The sequence below is a fragment of the Peromyscus californicus genome, unplaced genomic scaffold (assembly GCF_007827085.1).
Source record: "Peromyscus californicus insignis strain IS unplaced genomic scaffold, ASM782708v3 Scaffold_14__1_contigs__length_90479793_seg_2, whole genome shotgun sequence".
Taxonomy (NCBI): domain Eukaryota; kingdom Metazoa; phylum Chordata; class Mammalia; order Rodentia; family Cricetidae; genus Peromyscus; species Peromyscus californicus.
In genome coordinates this window covers 25,958,041-25,982,527 of record NW_026294436.1, presented here as the reverse complement: position 1 = coordinate 25,982,527, position 24,487 = coordinate 25,958,041, and the positions used below count along the sequence as shown (strand labels likewise).

At 41.5% G+C, this 24,487-nt stretch overlaps 1 protein-coding gene across 4 annotated transcripts in view; it reads right to left on the bottom strand.

Annotated features, from left to right (window-relative positions):
* Nucleotides 1-139: 139 nt before the first annotated feature.
* Nucleotides 140-24,487, bottom strand: part of Dennd1b (DENN domain containing 1B) — a 221,059-nt gene continuing 196,711 nt past the window's right edge. For all 4 annotated transcript variants that reach the window (XM_052737096.1, XM_052737092.1, XM_052737095.1 and 1 more), the window contains 3 exons: nt 4,542-4,618; nt 2,868-3,084; nt 140-2,145 (listed from right to left, as the gene is read on the bottom strand). In XM_052737096.1, the coding sequence (XP_052593056.1) occupies nt 1,609-2,145; nt 2,868-3,084; nt 4,542-4,618 (831 nt within the window). In that variant the 3' untranslated portion in view covers nt 140-1,608. The remainder of the gene's footprint in view (nt 2,146-2,867; nt 3,085-4,541; nt 4,619-24,487) is intronic.

Below are 24,487 nucleotides of genomic sequence, written 5' to 3'. Positions count from 1 at the left end.
GGTTCCATAACGAATTACAAAGGATTTATTCTGATACTCCACTGCCCAAAATAATTCTCATGTGCCTGCCCTTCCTTCCTTCCTTCCTTCCTTCCTTCCTTCCTTCCTTCCTTCCTTCCTCCCTCCCTCCCTCCCTCCCTCCCTTCCTCCTCCTGCCTGCCTGCCTGTCTGTCTGCTTGCAACAGAACAGAAGGTGTGGAGGAAAGAGCTTACAGTGGAGAAACCCAGCAGGTGTCCAAAGTCAACACTAAGTGGAATGTGCTTGCCCCCACACACTTTAAGACACTGTGAAAATGGCGCTTTACTTCTACGATCTTCTCCTTCAAATGTACAATCCCAGTGTAACAATGAGAAAAATAGCAGACAAATTCCAGGAGCTGGCCAGGGGGCAATACATCTGACCAATATTCCTGAAACTTCCAAGGTCATCAAAGCCAAGAAAGTGAAGTGCCAAGGGGCAGAGGAACCCAGCAGACATGATAACAGAATGTAATCTAGGACTCTGAGGGGACAACGGGGCAGAAAGGGGACATGAAGGACAAGCCAGAGCTCTGAACACCATGTCCAATATCAACACTGGCAAATGCAGCACACTAACAGAAGACACTAACAACAGCAGAAACAGGGCCCAGGGAGATGGGAACTTAGTACCATCTTTGCATTTTTCTATAAATCTAGAACATTTAAAACACAAAGTCAATTATTTTAAAAAAGCAAACACAAGGTAAGGCTATGAGCATCTTCATGGCGAATCAGTTACGAGAAGAACAGGACAGTTGCTTCTCTGGACTCTGCAGGGCATCTGGCTTTCTCGAGGTGGACCCCAGTCACCATGGCGTACAGAGACCAAACATTGTCTGAGTGGCTTCTTTGTAAACAGAAGCTTTTAACTTCACATTGTATTTCAGCACTTCATGGATTTCACTGAGTGAAAGGTCAATATACACATTTATACTGTTTGGAAAACATGGCTGCAGTGTCTTTATGAAAGCAAATTAGTTCCACTACAGAGCATTTAAACTTGAAAAAATGATGAGCTTAATTCTGTGATAGAAAAAGGCATTATTGCTCTGAAAGACAAGATAACTCCTCTTTCAAGATTTGCACGTAGCATCGCACATGATCTGTATGTTTAACATAACTGGAAGATTAAGGCAATTAGTGGGTTAACTGTTTCATCAGTTTCAGGCTATTTCTTTTTTTTTCTTTCTTTTTTTTTTTATATCAGGTTTGACATCAGTTCATGCTCGACCAGATTAGTACAGTAACTACTGGTTCTATGTAGGAGTTACATATGCACACTTAGTTTAAATAAAATGAACGGCATTAAGCACCAAATACTGGGAGAGCTTATGTTCCAAACACACTTTCAGCCTATATACAAATTAGTACCTGATTTAACAGCACAGTAGAATTCATTTTATGCCAGAAAATCAATGGATAGCACAGCTCCATGAGATGAACAGATGGGGAAACATTCCAAAGGAAAACATTAAACAGTAGTAAGAGTTTTCATTCCTATGCGTGATTCTGTTTACTGAATGCATCACAGGGAATTGATTCCACATGTCTCTGGAGAAGCCAAGAGGCAAGCGACTGACCCTTTACTTAAGTTTGGTTTTCACTTCTCTTTTCTTCTGAAATGTTGGAACCTTGTTGGAAGTCACATGACATGTGGCACAACGACACTACTTCTTGGAGCAGTCCACCATCTTCTGAAGGCTCCTTATGCTCTTTCCCTGCCTTCTCCCAGGGAACAAAAGTAGACTGGCGGCTGCTGAGGCTGGGTACCAGCAGATGCTCTGAAGCCCGGCTTCGTGTCTCCTCCACCTCTGCTTCTCCTTCACCTATCTGAGAAGCAGCCTCGAGGGAAGCTGGCTGGAAACCCAATCCTGAAGTAGAAACTGGCTTGTCCCCCACAGTGGGGCCACTCATCCTGTCAGCACAGGGGGGTTTTTCACTGTTCTCCTCTTTCAGGATAAACAGAGAGTCTGTCAACCCACTAGAGGACACTCTCTTCCTGGGGGATGGAGGGAGATGCTTGCCATGGAGGGCACTGTCGTCCTGCCCGAGATTCCACTCTCCTTGATCACCAGAAGCACACAGTAGGGCCAGGTTATTCTCACTGGGAGTGTTGGACTTGTTCTGCAAAGGGAAATAACAACTTCAGAATACTGTTAATAAATTACAGTGGTTTTTCAGTAACTTGATTTCTCCTATGTTTCAGCCAGAAAGGTGAGCACTGTCCAGAGGGGGCGCACTGGTTGAAATCTGACAATTCTTGCCAGTTCCATGAGCAGGCATGGAGGGGAGTGGGTAAGGACATGAGAAACTCTGGTTTCTATGTGTTTAAACTGTCACCTGTCACATTCAAGCTGTGCACACAATTAACACAAACCTTTGGGTTCTCTGCAGTCAGATGGGGTCCACTCATGTACTTCTACCTCACGGTTTTTAAAAGCACTTAACTCATTACATTTAAAACTGTTCACTTTTGAGGCAAGAAAATAGAAAAAAAGATTTTAACAGACATATTCATTACAGTTTTTCTTGAAATCTCTGGAATTTTTTTTTAAAGTAGGGATATTTCACATAAAAAATTCTTCACAAGGATGAGTACAGAGAAGGGAATATGGCTGGAAAAGGGCTTCAGCTAGCAGCAGCCACTACAACAGTCGGTGAATAGGGGCGGTGAACACTGGGGCAATTTTAGTAGCAGAAGTAACTCATAAGGATGACATTTTTACCATAGTTTGAAATTTGTGTACCTTCCTACCGAGAGGTTAAATGCTTCTATAAACTAAGATCAGGCGACCCCAGCAAGGGCAAGTATTTTCACAGAACTCTGTAAGTTAAACTCAACTAACCGTAGGTTTGTAATCAATGTCATCCATGGATCTGAAGAAATCCAGGCTCTTCGCAGCTGCCAGCTTGCCTTGGTCGGAGCTGTGTGTGCTCAGCGTGTCCAGGATCTCTCCCAGCAAGTCCATCTCCCCTGAGTAAGGGGCCTTCACTGGTGCTTCGACCGAGTCGTCACTTTCGTAGAAATACGCAGATGTTTCTTCGCCATCTTCAGAAGACACCCTGGAGGGAGACACAAGGTGCAGCAGCAGCATTTACCCACACAGCGGGGGCTGACTTCATTCAGTGTTTCAACTCAGAACAACAATGTCAGAAGCGCTCAAGCCCAGCACTCTGCAGGCTGAGGCAGGAAGACGACAGAGGAAGATGGGAAAAGAAAGGGGAGAGGGGAGAGGTGGGGGAAGGACAAAGGGGAAGTAGAGGAAAGACAAATGGGAAAGAAAGGAGAAAATGAGGAAGGAAAGAGAAAAAGAGGAAAGGAAGAAAAGAAAAAGGAGGAGGGGAGGGGAAGAGAGGTCTGAGGACAGGGAGGGACAAAGAACAGAAACAAAAATTTATAATTAGTCCATGGCCAACCTTGTGGGAGCCCACAGAGGCTATCTAGTGAGAACTGACTCAGGGTCAGAGAATCTGAGCTTGCTTTACCCAGCAGGGCTGCGTGAGGGGATGGACCACGGGCGTGGTTAGCAGGTGTTTGGAAGGGTCTACACTTGACTATACCATTTGCTTTGATCTTGCAAAGGGGAGGTCTTTTGCCTCTCCCCTTGGCATATTACAAAAAGCCCTTTTGGATAAACTTCCAGGCTGTTGGGTATTGATCCAGGCCCTCCTGAAGCTATCCTGTTTCTGTCTTTCTTCTCGTCATCTAGGTCTCTCTGATATTTTCTTATCCCTCTCTCCTCCATCTAAGAACCCTTCAAAAGGTGGGAGCTGGACTCACACACAAACTCTCTACAGCTATGCATGTATCTATTTCAAATACTGAAAAAACTTGGGTACATGCATTAGGAGCAAATCAATACAAAGTCATGACTCACTGAAGCCAGACTTCTCATCAGTCTCATTCTATGGCATTTGGGAATTTACTAGAAACATTAGATTGAACACCGAGAAAGTTTGCAACATTCCAAGGTTACTTTTCATATTTTATATGGTTCTCCTTTTCTTATATCTTGGAGAAAAATAAATACTCTCTTATATAGACAGATTTATTTCATGTGGAGAATGTCCATTTTATTACTATATATTCTAAAATTGCTAAACACTGAAGTTTATATAATTTCCCTATTTTGTATTAAGTAACACAGTTCCACATTTCTCTCCTGGGATGGGACCTTCACCTTAGGCCCTCCCTCAGCTCAGTTTCCTTCAAAAAGACTGTTACCACTGTCGCCATGTCACCTGCTCCTCTCAGTGTGGGGTGACAACTTGTGCTCACCTGGGTCACCATTTCCACTCCTTGGACACTACTGAGGACACCTCTGCTTCCCAAGAACAAGACATTTCAAGTCTATCTCGCCTGGCCCTCTCCCAACCCCCACTCTGCATAGCGCTGCAAGGAGCCCCATTTCGCTTTGTTGATGAACACTGTGAGGGAGCAAAACCCTAATTTTAGTAGTCCCCAAAACTCCTGCCAGTGAGCCACAGCACTAGACAGAACAACCCCGTGCTGGACTCACTTGCTCGCTCGCTCAGTGTCATCGTCATCATCATCCAGGGTAGCATCGAGGCTCTTATGAGGTCTTCTCAAGTTTGCCTGGAGAACGAAAGTGACAATAAATTGAGTTACTGTTTTAATATATGTCTCCTTAATAATTTCAAAAGGACAGTGTGATTTTATAAGAAATATTTATAAAAGAAATATGCTTCCCAAACTCTTGAATGTCATCCACTAGCCCGACTAACTAGAACAAGGAGAAATAGAGGTAAAGTAATATTAAAAGAAAGAAAAAACTCAACACTTCTAGATACACACATGGACAGTCACAGTTTCTGATGCCAGCATGTCTGACTCAGTATCAGTCATACATCCACAATGTAGCTATCACATAATTTTAAGAACTAACAAGAGTTGTCAATTTTATTACCGTACCACATCCCCCACAATTCCTACGTGTTTTAGAGAGTGCTTTCAGTTCTAAATGTTTATATAAAACTCCAGGTGGATTATAATGCCACACGAATGTAGGCTCTGGCTCTGCAGTGGTTCTGGAGTGCCTGGGACCGAATTCTGCATTTGTAATAAGTACTTAGGTGACATCAGTGCTGAGTTGAGGAACCCACTCTGAAGAGCAAGATCTTCACAGTAAAGCTTACCATTTGCACCTGAAGATACTGTATTATGTATTTATTAGATGTTCTAAAATATGAAATGTTTATGTTGATTGGTTAATTTGTTTGTATGTACGTGCATGGCACAGTAAACATGTGGAAATCTGAGGACACCTTGTGGGAGCTGGTTCTGTCCTTCTACCAAGTAGGTTCTCGGAATTGAACTCAGACCACCAGGCTTGGCAGCCTTTACCTGCTGAGCTGTCTTGCCAGCCCTAGCCATGTGTTTTTAACAAATATTCGTTTTTCATGATTTAGTTTCTCTTATGTGTATGAGTGCTTGTCTGTATGTATATGCACCATTGCATGCCTGGTGCCTGCAGATGTCAGAAGAGGGTGTCAGATCCCTGGGACCTGGAGTTATGGACTGTTGTGAGCCACCATGAAGTTTTGGGGATCCGAACCTGGATCCTCCATGAAAGCACGAAGTGCTTTTACCTGCTGAACCACCGTTTCAGCTTGAAGATTTCTTTTTAACACAACCTAACAATTGTGACGTCTACAAGTTAACAATTATTCCTCAATCTTTTCCATCATACAGGCCATATCCACAGTCCCTATTTCATGGGTCAGAATCACAAAAGTCAGTTCTGATTGTGGTTGACATGTCTCTAGTCTCGTGGAGGACTCTCTGCCCCCGCTTTACTTTGGGCCAACTATGCCTTAGAACGTGTTATTCCATCTCATCTCCTGGAAACTGGCAGTGACGTGGCGGCTTACATTCCATTTCTGGCTAACTGATATTTGTTTCTGGCAAGCATAAGCCATGGTGGTTATGTACATTCTTATAGTGTATACTGGTAGGCATGTGATGTTCAATTCTGATAACTCTAAGACATGGCTTTGGGTGTGGCTGGCTTGTCCACTCATTTCAAAGTCCCTCCCCAAGTTTTCACTTGAGGTCCATTCACCTATCCTAACCACTGCCAGGCCCATTTCTCACTAGGGGTTGTGTAATTATTATTTTATGGAGTATTCTTTTTCTATTTGTTGGCACTTTATAAAGAATTTTATTATTTAGCACTATACCAACATACAATGTAGACCAAAACAAAACAACAACAACAACAACAACAACAAAAAGCAGAGTAAGTTGCTGATCTGCTCCTTTATTTCCAGAGTAATGAGCCACTGCCCCAGAGGTCTCTAAAGGGATGACAACATAAGGTTATTTTTAATATTGTCATGGCTTGAACATACTTGGTACATTTTAACCCACCACAGTCATTACTGGTGTTCAAAATATCCCATCTTTGAATTTTGACTTAAAAAGTCCTTATCTTCAAGACACATATCTTAAGATAGTTACAGGTTAAAAGATACAGTGTTGGGTTTTTCCTTGAAAATAATCTGGTACAGGGTGACTAGCCTTGAGCTCATCAATGCTGAAGCTATAAGAAGGATTATCTGAGAACTTCTAAAATGTTCTTTTTATTATTACACATGTCTGAAATGTTTCAAATGTAAGCTTTACAATTTTTAAACCATCTGCCCTTTGACCCTTTGAAGCTGGCTCATGTCTTTTCTGACATGACCTCAGAAAATAACTTTGGATTCGCTGAAACTTGGTGTCATGGTGCTCAAAACCATGCACCATCCTTCTGGGTGGTGAACGGTAACTTTGAATCTGGAAGCCTCAGCCACACACCCTAAAGAAGGAACTTCCTGTCTTCATGTTTAATCCCCAGCGCACAGCAATCTCCATTTGGTGCACTACAGAATAAGTCAGTCTTGGGTCCTCTGAACTGAGCCCACCTGCTCACTCTTGGTGCCAAGGCTCCGAAAAGGCAGCACACACAGAATAAGCACCTGTGACTTGTGATATGGAAATGTGTAACAATAAACCTGAAAGTACATCCAGAGATGCTTGCTAGTTTGTCCAAGTCACACACATCATCCAAAACAGGAACAGCAACAACAAAGGAAGTGACGTGGTCTACTGCACAGCAGATCCTGGTTACACGAAGATGCTCTAATCCCGGAGCTGCCTGCAGGGATCATAGCTCTCAAGTATTTCACTCCTCATATAATCTGTGTAACACTCGAGTAATGACACGAGCTTCAAAAGAAAATCTGAGTATATTTCACATTTCCTGCCTAGACAGGCCTCTATCAGTTTCCATAGGGATGTTATTAACGAGTGCACTTTACAAAAGTTATTCATAATGAATTTTAGCAACACATCAAACTAATTAATAACCATTTTCCTCTTTGTGGCTGTTGACCTATGTCCAATGAAGACACTGCAGCTATCACTGGCCCTCACTGTCAGCCCTCCTGTGCTTCCGGTTGTCTACTGCTGTCCTTGGCTTCCCCCATGATAGACTGTTACCTGTAAGTGGAAATAAACCCTCGGCTCCTCAAGTTGCTTTTGGTTTATCACAGCAACTGAAATCAAACTAGAACACTTAATTAGCTCAATAAAATAAGCCATGATTTTATTCTTTAATATAGGCTTATCCTTTGGAATATGCAGTGGATATCTCCTGAACAAATGAACATCTGTGTATATATAGCAGGTAGGTTCTTGTCTTAGTTAGGGTTACTATTGCTGTGATGAAACACCATGACCAAAGCAACTTGGGAGGAAAGGGTTTATTTGGCTTACACTTCCATATTTCTGTCCATCACTGAAGGAAGTCAGGACAGGAACTCAAGCAGGACAGGAACCAGGAAGCAGGAGCTGATGCAAAGGCCATGAAGGAGTGCTGCTTACTGGCTCGTTCCTCATGGCTTGCTCAGCCTGCTGTCTTAATAGCAACCAGGACCACCAGCCCAGGGATGGCACCACCCACCATGGGTTGGGCCCCGATTAGCACTAATTACTAACTGCTTTACAGGCTTGCCTGCAGCCTGATCTTATGGAGGCATTCTCTTAACTGAAGTTCCCTCCTCAGGTGAGCGTAGTGTGTGTCAGGCTGACCTAAAACCACCCAGCGCAGTTCTGCTGAGTATTTAACTGGCTGACACCAGGCTCTTCACTGTTCATGAAGGGCATAATGCCCATTCACTCCCTCGATGAAGATTAAAGAAATACCTTTCTGTGTCAGCAATTAGGCTACAAGCTGGGGCATAACACTGAGCAAGAACAGGGCTCTGTGTCCTTGGGGACGTCAGTCTAGTAAACAGAAACTAAACCAAATCTAATAATCACACTGATAAGCATAAAAGGTGTGACTCAAACTAGCTTCTACTAAGCTATCAATGCCACGAAAGCACTTAATAAGAACTGACCTAATCTGAGAGCCAAAAGGAACCTTTCCCCTGGGCTCCAAGAGGTCACAGGTGTTAAGCAGCTGACAAAAAGCGGTACACACACACACACACACACACACACACACACACACACACACACCCCAAGCCCCTCAGTTGGGACAATCAGGGCAAAGGTGAGAAAGTGCATGGTAACTTCTGGTCTGCTGTCCTAAGACTTGCTTTGGTACTCACGCTGCTTTCCGGGGCCATTGGAACCTGCAGTTACCCTTTTGCTCACTAGGGGGCACACACACACTAAAAAGACAGCGGGATGCATGGAACTCATGGGGTTACCTAGAGGCCCAACAGCTTTGACAGGAAATGCGGGAGATGAGAACATGGGCAAGGGAGGCAGGAAAGAACCAACGCCAGATTCACAGTCCCAGATATGTAAAGCAACAGAAAGCCATTGACTCAGATATTTTTAACTATTCAAATATTATGAGAAGTTGGTACTGTGCACTGGCTCTTCAAGTTGAGGCAGTAGATACATCTGCTTTTGTTTTTCGTTCTTAGCATTTCTTCATTCCCTAAACATACAGTAAGAACCAACTTAGGCATTTTACTGCTTCCATAGCACATATACAATAAGTGAAAAAAATGTTTTCCCTACATGAGGAATATACCTACTGCAAACAAGAAATATACTTACTGCAAATACAACACTAGTCATTTCAAAGTTACATACATATAAGTGGACAATTTGCATCTCCCCTAGGATCCAAGTACCACAGGAAAGGCATCCCTTTGGGATATAAAATAGGGGCTGGATGGCTTAGTGGTTAGGAGCATGCATTGTTCTTACAGAGGATCAGAGTTCAGTTCCCAGTACCCATGCTGGGTGGCTCAGAACTACCAGTAATTCTAGAGGCAACTGACGCTTACAGCCTCCTTCACATACCCACACACACAGAGATGCACACATACACATAGTTAAAAATAGAAAACAATTTTTTGAAAAGAATATAAAGCAGTCAAAGCTTCTATTGCTTAGAAACAAATAAAAATGAGACTCAGAACTGAACATCACAAATCTTAATCAAACTACTGCATTTTGAACACATATAATTGTAAAATACAATTATGATTCTGTGAAAATATAAAGTACACATTTAGTGTATATGAAAATTCACAGAGTCAGCATTCGTATGAGGGCTACTTGCTATGACTGGGGGAAAATGTTAAAATCCTGAAGAAGAAAGTATCAGTATGGAATGAAAACTGTTAGTGGTTCTCTTCTAAGCTGACCCTATAGGGAGAATGAAATAAAGAAGATGGATGAAGACCGGAAATGGAAGAAAACATATCCAATCTCACAGAGAAACACTAAGTCACAAGACCACAGGCCTGAATGTTTGAAGAGAATTCAAGAAGCACATTTAGTCTAGCTGTAACAGCATGCTAAGCGCTACCTTCTCTGCAACGCCTTCTGGAAAGCATCCCAGACTGTAAAATGGCCCAAACCAAGGAGCCTGGTAAGCTTGCAGTTACCCTTGCGATCGCTAGATGGCAAACAATGCTAATAAGGCTAAATGCAGCTTGAACTGAAATCTTTAAGGGGGGATGGGGAGAATTTGGAGGGACAGGATGGATATAAGCAGATGAAACAGAAAACAACTTATCTGGCCTTCACAGAGTTAAGATTCTGATAACATGTAACATTTCTGAGACGGAGGCACTATGAAGCTCAGACTGGCCTTGACACCACAGGCCCCTCTCTGCCTTCACAGGGCTGGGGTTACAGGTGTGTGCTGCCTTGCCTGGCTTACTACATTGTTTGTTTCTTTGTTTGCTTTTAACATAGCCTACTCTTTTTAAAAGATTCATTTGTATGTGTATGAGTGTTTGGCCTGCATGTATGTGCATCCCCTGTCGCCTGGTGCCTGAGGAGGTCAGATGAAGACTTCTGATACCCTAGAACTAGAGTTACAGTGCTATACAGTTCCTAGTACTGTCTAGTGCTGGGAACAGACCCAGGTCCTCTGCAAGAGCAGCAAGTGTTCTAAACCACTGGGCGATCTCTCCAGCCCCTAAAATTAAGTGTAACTTTTGATACTGCACCATTTTGGAGTTGAGGCAACCAAAATCCAGAAATATTGTTTTGCTGACCCAAAATCTACAGCAAACACTGGATGTTAGGCATAAAATCTATTTGTAGGATAAAAATGCCATAGCATAGAATTATAATGGCAGTGCCTCAAACATGCAGAGCAGTTTTACTATATGAAAAGAGAGTTAAAACCTAGTTTTGAAAAACCTTTCCAGGTAGTAACTGAAGTGCAGTTAAAGACTTACTGAAGGTTACTTCAGTGTTAGGCGTTTCTCATATCCTATTTCCTTGACAAGCTTACTTTACAACGAACTGTGCTGAACGCTTTCCCAGTTTGTGTATGAGGAGAGCAAATAGTACATCAATGACTTGGTAAGTTGTGAATCAAAAAGGGACACGGCCAGGACTCCGACACAGACTCCACAAAAATTTCTATTATAACCCTGCTGGGCCAGAGTATTCTGAAGTGCCCTGTGAGAAAGAAAGACCGTCTATAAACAACAGGTCTCAACCTCATTTCAAAGCAGGAATTGTGCCAGCAAGATGGAGAATCTAATGGTCCAAGAAGGCGGCACACAGCGAGGCAGGACACTGAGGCCTGAGGCCTGAAGAGCCTCCCGTTGGTGCACTTGGGGACGGGAAGGACTAACAAGGCACATGACTGGTGACAGCGAATGAATTGGAAGTATGGCAAAGTCACTCCTGAGAAGGGGAGGACTGTGGGCTACGTCAGCTGTGAAGATCTGGGCATGGTCCTGACAACACAGGGATCCCCCTTCCATCTACAGTGATGGCACTCTGTCAGCTTTGTGAACCTTGTTCTCTTCGACTTGTCACGGTCTGTACTTCTTGTAACAGCAGCATTCCATTCTAAGAACATTCCCATCTCACAGGCTGAGCCTGAGGATCTTGTACTTTACTTCCCTTTACTTCAAATTCTACTTCCATTCAGACGCAGCAAAGTTGGGAGAATGCCACTCCATCCCAACACTGACAAAGACTAGATAACCTAAAAAGTAGATCAAAACTCCTTTGGGGTCTGTGAAAGAGACCAGATTCACAGTAACCAAGTAGACTGAGCTGCATATATCAGAAGGCCTTGGCAAAGAACGAGACAATGAGCTGCCGCGGAAGGAGGTTAGAAGTTGCTGGAAGCTTAATAAATCATTAAGTAAAGGACAAGTATGAGCTAACGTGTCAATTTAGTGTAGCAAGGACTCTCCAAGACTGGGGAGGGAGGAGTGTTTGCAGCCCCTGGCTCTTTCCCACACACACATTCCTGTAAGGAGAAAGACAACCCTCTGTGGTCATTCAGGACAGCAGAGAGTCTGCTGCAGCATGCAGTACTTTTCTATATCTTTAATTTATAGAAAGCTGAAGTCTTCCCGAGACTGTTCAGGCAAATGGAGAAGCAAATTCTCTCCCAGTATGAAGGAGCCACACTGACACCAAGTCCATGTCTACTCCACTGGGGAGAGACCAGGAAACTGCCACTCCCCAGGAGAGTGGTGATCTAAAGAAGCTTGTGCACAACAGGAAAAGGGGGTGTGGCTCCAGTTTGAACAGGAGTGTCCTTTAGAGGCCACTGTGTTATGGACTTGACCAGGTCGCAGGTGCTTTTGGGGGAGGAGCCGGAACTCTCAGTTAGTGAGGCTTGGTGGGAGAAAGTAAGTAGGCCAGGATTTCCCTGTGAAGACAGGGCTTACCTTTGGCCCCTTCCTTACTCCAGGGCTGCCATGAGGCAAGCAGCCTCTGCCAGACTCATTTGCCATCATGATACTCTGCCTTATGTGAGCCCAAAGCAGTGAGTGAATGTGGCTGAACGGATCTCTGAGCCCATGAGCTAAAGTAAGCCTTTCTTGTTAGATTGTTTCCTTGAGGTCTCCCTCACAAGAACAAAGACGAACTAACAGAGCTGCTAAAAAGCCCACACTGGAGGTACAGGGACATGGCGTGCCTAAGACTGAAGCTGCATCAGAGCACAGAAAAGCCACAAGGCTAGGACCAAGTGCAGCCTTGGCCCTGTGTGGCTCAGGCAGACAAGGGCTATGGAAAGCTTAGGATGATTCAGGACAACTGAGAGAACCTAGAACTTTCTCCAGAAATATTAATACCAAAACACAATAATTGCATTCAACTGATATGATTATCAATAACAAAACCAATTCCAGTTCAAATTCTGACAGACATATGCTCTTATAATAATACCATTACAAAAGAAAAAATATGCTAAATTCTAGATGGAAACACTAATGCTCTGCATATGAGGTCTGGCATTCTGTTAAGAACTATGAGACATTGAACAGGTAATAATGCATGAGTAAACGGGTAATAGGAATTTTTTTAAAGAGCCAAGTGGAACTGATAGAAAAAACCAAAAAGTATTATGACATAATAGATGAAAAGTAGTTCTGATGCACCCATTAGCAGATTCAACAAGAAACAGTGCATTTTGAAACAGGTCAAAAGAAACGACCACAACTGAATAAGACACAAGAAGAAAAAAGCAGCGAAACAAGTGAAATGAAAAACATTAATAAGAAAATATGGTGTGGAACACCCAAGAGCTAAGCAATACTATCACATATCAGTTCATTCTGTTTCTAATAGAGTAGACATTCTCTCCCCCTCTCTCTCTCCCCCTCTCTCTCCCCTCTCCTCCCTTCTGTCTCTTTCTCTCTCTCTCTCTTTCTGTGTTGGATTGTTACTATAAACAAAATGGGAAAACATTACCTAATATGAAACTGACTGTAGTGAATACTGGAAGTAATGTGTGCAACAAAACCCTAATTCTCGTAACAATCTACGGAGGTGGCCACAGTTACCATCGTCTAACAGCTCCCCAGGCTTAGAGAGGTTAGGAAAGATGTTTATGTTCACAAACCAGTCATAGGGCAGAGCTGGCGTTCTTGTCTGTGTTCGTCACACTCTAAAGCCTGGGATCTTTCCATTCCCATCTATTAAGTGACAAGGTCGATGGGAAGAGAGTGGAGAGGGAGACTGAATATAAAAGTCTGAGAAGGAGTCTTCCTGCATCTGTACATAATGGTCCTCAAGAACCTAAAAGGAAGGAAGAGATCTTCACAGCCACATTGGCAGGTCTGACAATACCAGAGGTTCTGAGGGGACACATGGCCTTGAAGGCCATGAAGTAGCTTAAACTAATGGTCAGAGAGTTGAATGGGATTCTGTAATATGAATCTTAAAAGGTCTTATTAATAAAAAAAACACTCAGGAGCCAGATATTGGGGTGACAGCTGAGAGAGACAGAACAAGCCACAGCTAACCTCACCTCACCAACTTCTCAGCCAATTTGTTTCCTCAAATTGGAAGCCTCTGAGTCCTCATCTGAATGGATCTCAGCTGAACTGCTGCTAAAAGCTTAAAAAGACTCTAGTTCCTGGTCCTCACATCTTATATACCTTTCTGCTTCCTGCCATCACTTCCTGGGATTAAAGACATGTGTCACCATGCCTGGCTGTTTCCAGTGTGGCTTTGAACTCACAGAGATCCAGATGGATCTCTGCCTGCTGAATGCTAAGATTAAAGGGGTGTGCTACCACTGCCCAAACCTATGTTTAATACAGTGGTTGTTCTGTTCTCTGATCCCCAGATAAGTTTATTGGGGTGCACACTATATCAACCACAGGATTCTCCACAATGATGTGTCCACTCTGCACGCATCTCACTACCAGTGTATTAACAGAGTCTCATTTCAACTTAGTTGGACTCTATGCTAGTATCTTTTCTTTTTCTTTTTTTCTTTTAACTAAAACATCATCAAGTATTAGAGTTGAAAGACAGATTATAAGAAATCAGAACTGACCCCCAGTTTGGCAAAATACTCATTCCAGAAACAGAGTACTTTAGAATTCATTTTTTCTCATTGTTCAGAGACTATAGGAAAAGCTACCCGATGACAATACTCTAGGAGGCTATCTCTAAAGCAAGGCAAGGGTGTAGGTCCACATGGGCACCTGCAACATGGTTTCAAACTGGATATTTCTAAGGCAGCTTTTAAGGGCTGCTCATATGCTGAGTGATGCCAACTAACCTTGTTAGTCTTTCAACATTTGAAAACACAAATCTGACCAGGGTTTTACAGTCAGCTTTTGGTGCAAAAGATCACCATTAGTTAGTAGTAAATCAATATGCTAAAACATTAAATACCTTAGTGAAGAAGAAGGAATCAGTGGTCCTTTGAGAAGCGGCAATCTAGTTGCAGATTCTGAATGGACAGCGGGAATGGACAGACTGTTCACTAGGAGGAACAGCTGGCTTTCCCCTCCATCGGCCCACTGAGCTCTGATCAATTCCAAAGCAATGTCATATAAAACCCAGGTGGAAGAGCATCATTTCCTATCCTAAGAGTCTTGAGAGAAAATAAGAACTTCTGCACAGAGGTTCTAAAACTGGGCATGCTTGGGATAGAGAACTGTTGTTAATTTGATCAGAACTCTAAAGAATTAAAAAGGTAATAGAAAAAAAAACTTAAAATGTTAAATGACAGAAAACATAGGGAAAATATTCTTTCCATGATTCTATATAAAGTCTAGAATGGGAATATTCATTAATTAGATTTACTAAATGGAAAAACTGAATACGTTTTGTCTTTGTTTCAAGATTTTATAATACTTATTTGTGGTGAATGGGTTTGAAGAGTAAAATGAATTATAACACTAAAACGTCAACTTTAAAAGTTTTCAAATTATGCATATGATATATATTTATTTACATAAATACAATAATTTTTCCATTATGTGTTTTACAATATACTGGATATTGTTCTGCAGAGCTAGATTTCTTAAGTGAAATTCCAGAGAGCTTCCACAGGGATCGACTGTCCCTCAGCTGAGTAGCATCCTTGGACAATTTATGACAGCTTCAACACTTCTTGGCACTGCAAATTACCTTCTAAGGAATGCTGCACACAACTTCCACTAGAGGGCATGCTTGTAATCCAGAACTCATTTGTTTCTTTGTGAAACAATTTTAACTATAACCAAATCTAAAATGTTTGAAATTAATACCGTTCCAACAGAGAAAATAAGAATTTTTCCTAATTAGCAATATGGTACCTGTATATTTCTCCAGAAAATCAACTATAGAATAAGTTAGGTTAAATCCAATGTGAAGAGACCTTGGAATACACACTGCTATGATGTGTTTTTATTTAGGCAATACTGCTATGGACACGTTCATTTAATTTATTTCAAAAAAGTTTTATCATTTGAAGTTTTCTTAAAAGATTTCCCTATTATTTAAATCTAGCAATTTAGCTTGATAGTGTCTTCAACACTGAGCCAAATAAACATTAAAAATGGTTGCTTATCATGGTTTGTTAGTTATTTGTCATCTTAAGACCTGCTCAACAAGAGGAAAAGCATGTACGGTACTGGAAACCAGGGCTAGTGACTACCCAGGGCTAGTGACGTCATGCATCTTGGAGGAGAACCTACAACTGCCACTCAACTTAATCAGCATAAACACTAACTGCATTCTAAATATTTGTCCTTATACCACAGGCACGTATAATCCTCATCCCTGATCAAGGAAACTTCTCTTGGCAACAGATAAAAACCACAACCAATCAAAATGTAGATTGTGCAGCCCAGTTCCAATGGACACATCTCCAAAAGAACTCTAGCATCTAAGGCTCAGGGAACATTGTGAAAGCGGGGGCAGAAAGACTGTAAGAGTCAGAGGGTCAGGGAGTTGGCTGTGAGATTGTGTGTCCCACTAATGCCAGATGCTACCTCCATAAAGTCTCACCAGTCTGTCTTCCTAAACATGAGCTGAAAAAGGACAACGGCAATAGACATGACAAAGAGATCAGGAAAACCATGAGGTCTCAACCCCACACAGAGAACTATAGGCAACTAAAGAATGCCAAGTGGGAGACATGGTCTTCTCCAGGGAAAAGCATACTAATTGGCTACCAATACCAAGTGGTCAGCCCTAAAAACATGAGTAATTTTATATGATTATTATGAGTAATATTATACTGACAGAGTAGGTATTTATTATTGTATTTAGGAGAATACACACACACACACACACACACACACACACACACACACACACATATACACATGTAGGTAGCAATAATGAATGAAAAAAGAGACAACAAATTTGAAGGAAAGTGGGTAGAGATATGTGGGAAGGTCTGAAGAAGGGAAAAAGAAGAGGGAAATAATATATTTATAATCTCAAACTAGACAATAAACGTTACTTGTCTTATATAAAACTTACTTTACAAAACAAAGTATTCCGAATATTTACTGCCATATTCCTCCCCCAGCCCACACCACACAACTGTTTTTCTTGCCTTGCTATTTACATCACTGTTTTCTTGAGAAGAAGCAAGGTACTTCCCTCTGTCTAACTCTCTCACTTTTTTAAAGAGACAGAATCTTGCTATGTAATCTAGGCTGGCTTTGAACTTGTGACTTTCCTGGTGTGTGTCACTACAAGTGGCAACTATACCACCTTTTCCACTTCCTGTGTCAGATGAACAGGAAGTGCTGCCATTTATTACAATTATATTTTACTTCAGAGTCCACCAAAATTTTATAAAGGAAACTTTGTCATTGATATGTTACCATGTACTATACACAACTTCATATGTGTATCTTGTTTTGTTTTTCTATGAGCTACATAATTTAAGAGCATCTGAGTTTTTGTATTTAAAGTTGCACTTAAATTACTTACTTATATCTGTAGTGTATAAATTATACATTTTCCTATCTACAAAGCATAAGCTATCTGATTATTATATTCATTAAAGAGGCTAACATGGTGGGATTTCTTTTACATTCCCATACACACAACTGTGTCTATAAAATGATTTGCTTTCAGTCTCTGAGAACCAAAGATGTATATGTGTATATACATGTGACTATCTTTAGGGCACATTTTTAAAAGATAAAAGCATATAACTTACGGATTATAAACTTTTCATAGCTAGTCAAATCTGTTAGAAATGGTTTGTAAAATGGAAAAGTTTAACATATAAAGAAACAAAGAAACACCAAAATTTCATTTTAAGTGAGCATAATGAGTAGAGAAAAAAATCTTATCACTCGTATTTTATAAAGAAAATATCCTCATCACTTACTTCAGAAAGAACTGTTCTTGCTTCAAACTCCTAGACCATACATAACTATGTCCACCAGTTTGGCAGTATGTGGACGTAACAGGACAGTAGACATTGTTCCATTTGTAAGCACTGTACTTGGGTTAAAGTCCTGATTCCATTCCTAGAGAATTTATCATCAAGCACACTGTGTGATACCACACTGCAGAGCAAAGGCTGGCCTTTCCTGCAAAGATTTATAGAAACAATCTAGAGGGTAGAAATGGAGGAACTCAAGTGGACCGGCATTTGTCCCAGGCACGAAACAGTTAAAAGTAGGATGTGTGCCAAGGTTTTAATCAGGCTTAGCAACAAAAAGATTCTTCAGTCCTCCACTTCCACAAGATTTTGTCACAGTGAAATGTCTTGCTTAGGGCCATCCATCTGTTAACAGTGATTCATGATATGGCTAAGCTCTCATGCTTGTTCACTAGTATAGTTGTTAGGTGAGTATGTGTGTGCACGTGTGTGTAATTGTTGGATTAAGCAAAGAAAGGTTAATATTGTTGAAAGCAGAGCCTAGGTCAGGTTTATAGACTAAAAAGTATTATTGAAAGGGATTTCTCTCTTATTCTTAAAAATTTCTAATACATTGTAGACAATTTCATATGACAGAATTAGAATTAATGGTCTGGTATTGTTCACTAACTCTTCAGGATTCCGTTTATATAACATTGACAAAAGAAGGTAAGTACAGGGGATTAAAACTGCTCTGCACCATGACCAGTAGCAGTATTCTCCCTGGACCAAACTGGCCCGATTTTCAATAAAATCAGAGAAGGATCCTTTCCCTGGAGTCCTGTTAGGCTAGGGCGGCTGTTAGAACTGTCATCTCCACACAAAAGGGAAAGGCCTGGGCTTTACAAATGTGGAGCCTAATTGGGAGATCTTCATGGCTGTACCCCTGACATTTATTTAAGCCTCATCAACAAAACAGAAAATAGCCATACTAATTAGCAGACCAGCACACAAATTACTATTTGTTGGGGGTGGATTATAGATTCAGTCTATCCCAAAGACAAGCCAAGTAAATTCCTCTCCATAGCGTCCAGATTGTAAACTCTGCTTATGTTAAATAAAGATACATTCTTAGAATTCAAATGATCACAATTCATTTCATATTCTGAAAAATAAATGAAAACAAAGTCTTTCACTGGCAAGTCTTGGTGGAAACTGGAAAAGCGACATTCTTGCCACACCTGGGTCCATGTCTGATAATTAAATGGACTCGGAATGGGATGAGACAAGTCCATTCAGAGTCATTTCTTAATGGAGCTGACAATAAAACACCATCTTACAAAGTTATAGACAAGAGACTTATTCATAAAACAAGATGCATATTGCTTCTCAAATCGTATGCTAAAGTCAGCAGTCAGCACCCCACTTAGAATGAAGATGAATATCTGCTACTTTTGTGACCACAGTATTGTTAAGTGGCTAAGGACATGAATTTCACAAGAGAAGAAAGTCAAATAGGGCCATTGTTAGAAAGGACACATGTGTACATATGAACAGCTACCCGTTATAGAGTACCTATTATACTTTATCTATTAATGAAGATATTTTATTCACATTATCTATAATTCCTATAGCATCCTAGGAAAATGATGTGCAATGTTATTATTAATTAAAAATGCAGGAAGCAAGACAAAGGGATACGCTATTTTATTAAATGTCAAAAGCAAGTTCCTTTTACAAATCAAGTTCAGTCTAGCTCTGTACTGATTTTTTCTATCAGACGCACTGGGGAAGGATCACTATTAACAGAAATGTATTGTATGTTGGGAAATTGCTAAATGTAGGTCTAATGTACTCTTACACACCACATAAAGTTACCCATGGAGACGACAGATATGTTAATTTGTTTAAATGTAATATTTTTGCCATGTATATAAAAACATGCTGTATATCTTAGGTATATACAATTTAAAACTCCATTTCTAGAAATTAACATGAAACATGAAAAACCAGAAATTAGTAAGTTATAATAGAAATGTTATATCCTGCTATAAAAGGAAAATTTAGTATTAAGATATGAGGAGTTCTCATATTGGGAAAAGCATTCCTGTGATTAAAATGTTTCTATCTTAAGGCATCCTACTGAAAACAAAGAAATCATAAGGTTTTTCCCCATAAAAACAAAATCTGTTTTCCATGGTAAATATCATTTAAGTACTCTATTACAGAGCCAGCAAAAATTTTTACAAAAGTGATTTAAAATGCTAAAGCTTGAGAGCATATTAGCGATGTCAGAAAAGCAAACAGGAAAACTCCGACTTGTTTACACGTCGGGAAGTGACCTCCTTAGTGGCAGCACTAGCAGCTCTCCACACACAGAATGACTTCATTCAAAGACATGTTTTGGGAACAATCAGGATTTGGTAATAACATCCAGAAATCAATAATGGTTTATGAAAAATAAGCTTAATAAAAGGAAAACTAGAAAAATCACTCAGTTTGCCACAAATATAGCACCATGAGTTCAGAATACTGTCGTTTTTTCCTTCTGTATATGGCTGGTACCTAGGAAAGATCCTTGACACAGTGGTGATGAATTATCAGATGAGCAGGTCTTCATAAGGGCCTACAGCTTTAGTCTGCCTTACCAGCCTCCCTCATTCCTAAAGACAGCTAAGGTTCAGTGTTCCTACCCAAACTCATGTTAAAGCCACAGTTCCCACCCCCATGTCTTGTTCTGTCTTGTCCTTCTGCCATGGATGAAGTAGCATGAAGGTCTTTATGAAGCGTGAGTGCCTTTACCTTGGCTCTCTAGCCTCCAGACATTGAAGAAATACCTTTCTGTTCTCTACATATTACTCAAGTTCAAGTATTCTGCTATAGTAGTACTACACTGGCTAAATCACAGATACACAAAAATACTTCATTATTATTGGAGGTTTTTGCTCTTTTGGGGGACCCGCCACCCAGCTCCCAAATAAATCATACACGGAGGCTTATTCTCAATCATACATGCCTGGCCTTAGCTTGTTTCTTGCCAGCTTTTCTTAACCTAAATTCTCCCTTCTACCTTTTGCCTCTGGGCTTTTTTCTTTTCTAACTTCTGTATATCTTACTTTTACTCTTATCCTGTGGCTGGCTGTGTGGCTGGCTGGCTGTGTGACTGGCTGGCTGTGTGACTGGCTGGCTGTGTGGCTGGCTGGCCGTGTGGCTGGCTGGCTGTGTGGCTGGCTGACTGTGTGGCTGGCTGTGTGGCTGGCTGGCTGTGTGACTGGCTGGCTGTGTGGCTGGCTGGCTGTGTGGCTGGCTGGCTGTGTGGCTGGCTGTGTGGCTGGCTGTGTGACTGGCTGACTGTGTGGCTGGCTGTGTGACTGGCTGGCTATGTGACTGGCCCCTGAAGTCCTCCTCCTCCCTCTCTCATTCCCTGATCTTTCTTCTTCTCTTCCCAGATTTTTTCCTTCTATTTATTCTGTCTGCCAGCCCCGCCTATCCTTTCTCCTGCCTTGTTATTGGTCAGTTCTTTATTAGACCATCAGGTGTTTTACACAGGCACAGTAACACAGCTTCACAGAGTTAAACAAATACAACATCAACAAAAGTAATATACCTTAAGATAACATTCCCCAACACTTTATTACTATGAACATTTCACAGTACTGTGATTATTAATCCTAATTGTTTATTTGATGGGGTTCTGAATCATCATTACATGTCGGTGAGGCATTTTCTAGATTGCGTGGGTTAATTGGAATGGAAAGATTCACCCTACATGGGGGCAGCACCACTCCACGGTCTGGGGTCCCAAAATGAATAAAAAGGAAGCAGGAAGCTCTGGAGCATTCATTTCACTCCCTTCCTGACTGTGGATGCGATGTGACCAGCTGCTTTCAGTCCCACAGCTTTCCCTCCACATAGTCTATAACCTCCAACAGGAACAAAATAAACCCTCCCTTCCTTAAACTGATTTCGTCAGGTGTTTCATTCTAGAACTAGAAAAGTAACTAGTAATAAATTGGTACAAGTGCCATGTCATTGCTGTGATAACCCTGAGTATGTGGTTCACCTGTCTTTGGAACAGTGTTATAAGGAAGAATGTGGGACTGTGGGGTAGAAAAGCCCTGGAAGGCTGTAAGCAGAGACTACCAGGCCATTCTGGTTAGAAACAGACAAAAATGTGGACATGGAGAACTGGCTCATGAAATTCCAGAAAGAAGCAAGGGCACTACTGGGATTTGGGCTAGTCTATTCCTGTGGTCATGCCATCAGGAATCTGGCTGCATTCGGCCTGCTCCCTGAACCCTTGAGTGAGGATGAACACAGGAGAAATGGACTAATTTGTGTGGTAGGGAAAATGCCAAGGAAGAATGGCATCCAGGCTGTGGCCTGCTCTCTTCTCTCATTTAGTCTTCAGTGAAAGAGAGAGCAAAAAGTGGAGTCGAACAACACAGAAAATGTACAGTGTGGTAAGAAAAGGAGTATCAGCAAATTTCACCTCACAGAGGAGGCAGGTTCAAAACAGCTGAAACTGCTACAGAGATCGACGACATGAAGAAAAACTTGGGATCTACATGGGCACAATAAAAGTGTTTTGAGGGCAAGACCTAACCCATCACAGACTCCTTGAGAAAACGCAAGCTTATCTGAAAGAAGAGAGACTAAACTGAGAACTTCACTCAAGGGGTTCCATGGGTGTGTTTCCCCAGGGTCAGCACACAGATGCCGATACCACTGTGGTCCAAGGGAGCCATGCTCCACACACAGCTGCCAGATGAACTTGGCAGCTTTGTTCACTCAGTACTGGTTTTGCAGGTATAACAGATAGAGGAATAAGGGTGTCAAGATAGTCTTACATCAAAGTTCTAGAGAGCTGCTGAAGAGAGGCAGTGTGTGGCAGGGTTGCAGTCCTTGTAAAGATATCCTAAGGAGCCACATAAGCAACTGAAAAGGTATGAATTGCAATGGAGACTCCAGGATTTTGAAGATGCCAAGAGCTTGAGACATTCACTGAAGAAATTTGAATGTCAGCTTTGCAGCTGGTCCAACACTATGTGTGCTCCAGGCGGCAAAGCTGAAGGGGCTACTCAAGTCTTTTACCCAGATGATTCTATCATGAGCCCCAGATGCAGGACATGAACGACAGGATTTAGTGTCTGCTCACTGGGTTTCAGCCTTGCTTAGGCCAGGTTGTTACTATTCCATCATTCTTCCTTTATGGAATGGGATATGTATTCTGTGCCACTGTATAGTGGAAGTACATTAGTTAGGAGGTTGCCTCGAGCCTCAGATGAGAGTTGGACTTTGGAGTTTTAAATAGCATGGGGCTGCTAAGGCTCCAGGGACATTTGAAGCTGTACTGAATACATTGGGGATTATGGGATAGCCATGAGCCTATGGTGCCAAAAGGTGGAAGGTTATGGTTTTAAAGTGACATGTTTGGGTGTCAAGATGACAAAATCTGGAGTTGAAATGGTTCATCTTGACTTCCCCACTGATGGTACTTTTAGAATCCATGGAAATAACTTCTGTGAGGATTAACTTCTGTGAGGATTTCTGTGAGGTTAACTTTGCTAGAATGGTAGGGAACACCATGCAATGGGATGTGATCCCAGAGCGAACTAGAAAGGAAAAACAAAGTTGAGTAGCAGCATTCTGTTGTGGGATATTTGTACACTGTGTGAAAGTGTATTGCTGTGATTGATGAAATAAAAAGCTGAACATCTAATACCTAGGCAGGAGGTAGAGGCAGGACTTCCAGGCAGAGAGAAAGGAGAAGAAGGACTCTACACATGTGTGGAGATGCCAGGAGACGTGGAGAGGAAGGAAACAAGAGGTGCAGGATGAAAGAAAGGTAGAAGGCCACATGGTAAAACACAGATTAATAAAAGCAGGCTAATTTAAGTTATAAGAGCTAGCGGGTCAAGACTAAGCTAAGGCTGAGCTTTCATAATTAATAATGAGTCTCTGTCATTCCTTGTGAGCCGGTGACCCAAAGAAAAATCTGACTACAGCATTCTTTTTATTTTGATTTCCTTCAGTGCATGGAATGCAACCTCAATCACCTGCCATCCAGATTTTCCTGCCACAGTGGACTATACCCTCAAACTGTGTGCCAATAAGCCCTTCCTTCCTTGAGGTGCAGGACCTTTGCTGCTGCTAATCTTATGAGCCACAGGTAAATGCTATGACCATCCTGGCTGGGAACCTTGGCAGCTGTCATAAAAGCAGCTTTGTAGGCACCCTGGATTTGACTCTAAAGCTGATTTCTAAAGGTGCCTAATAAACTGCAATTTAATATACAAAGTTCAATTGGTTAAAATCTTCAGAAGACTATTCTAAATACAAAACACTACATTATATTGCTATTTTTCTAAATACTTTGCCACAGGGACAATATTTTTAGTAATATCAGCATTTGAACAGAAGTTTTAAATAATAATAGCAAATAAAATATCTAACTCTAGAAAAAAACCAGACATACAGTCCCCAAGTTATGAATGGCTTGGCTTCATGACATTTTAAGTTTACTATGGAGAAAAGCAATACACTTTAAGTAAACATGATCTTTCAACTTTTGAATTGTTCCTAGCTAGTGATAAATGATGCAGTACTGTTCCTTGGTCCCGAGTAGTGCGGGGACCCAGAGTTTCCTGTCACACATTCTGTCACAAAGGTGAACTACAGTGTACAGTGTCACTAGTTATGACTTCAATCGGTTCATCACCTTATGTGCATTTTCATTTACAATACTAACAACTTCTGATGAGTCCAGAAGTTGAGGATTATCTGTACAGTAATTCACCCTTGGATTTCCACACATTGTTTTAATGATTGGATGTCTGGGTTTCACTTTATGTGTGCAGTAAAGGGAAGCTATTAATGTTGTTCCATGTCACATT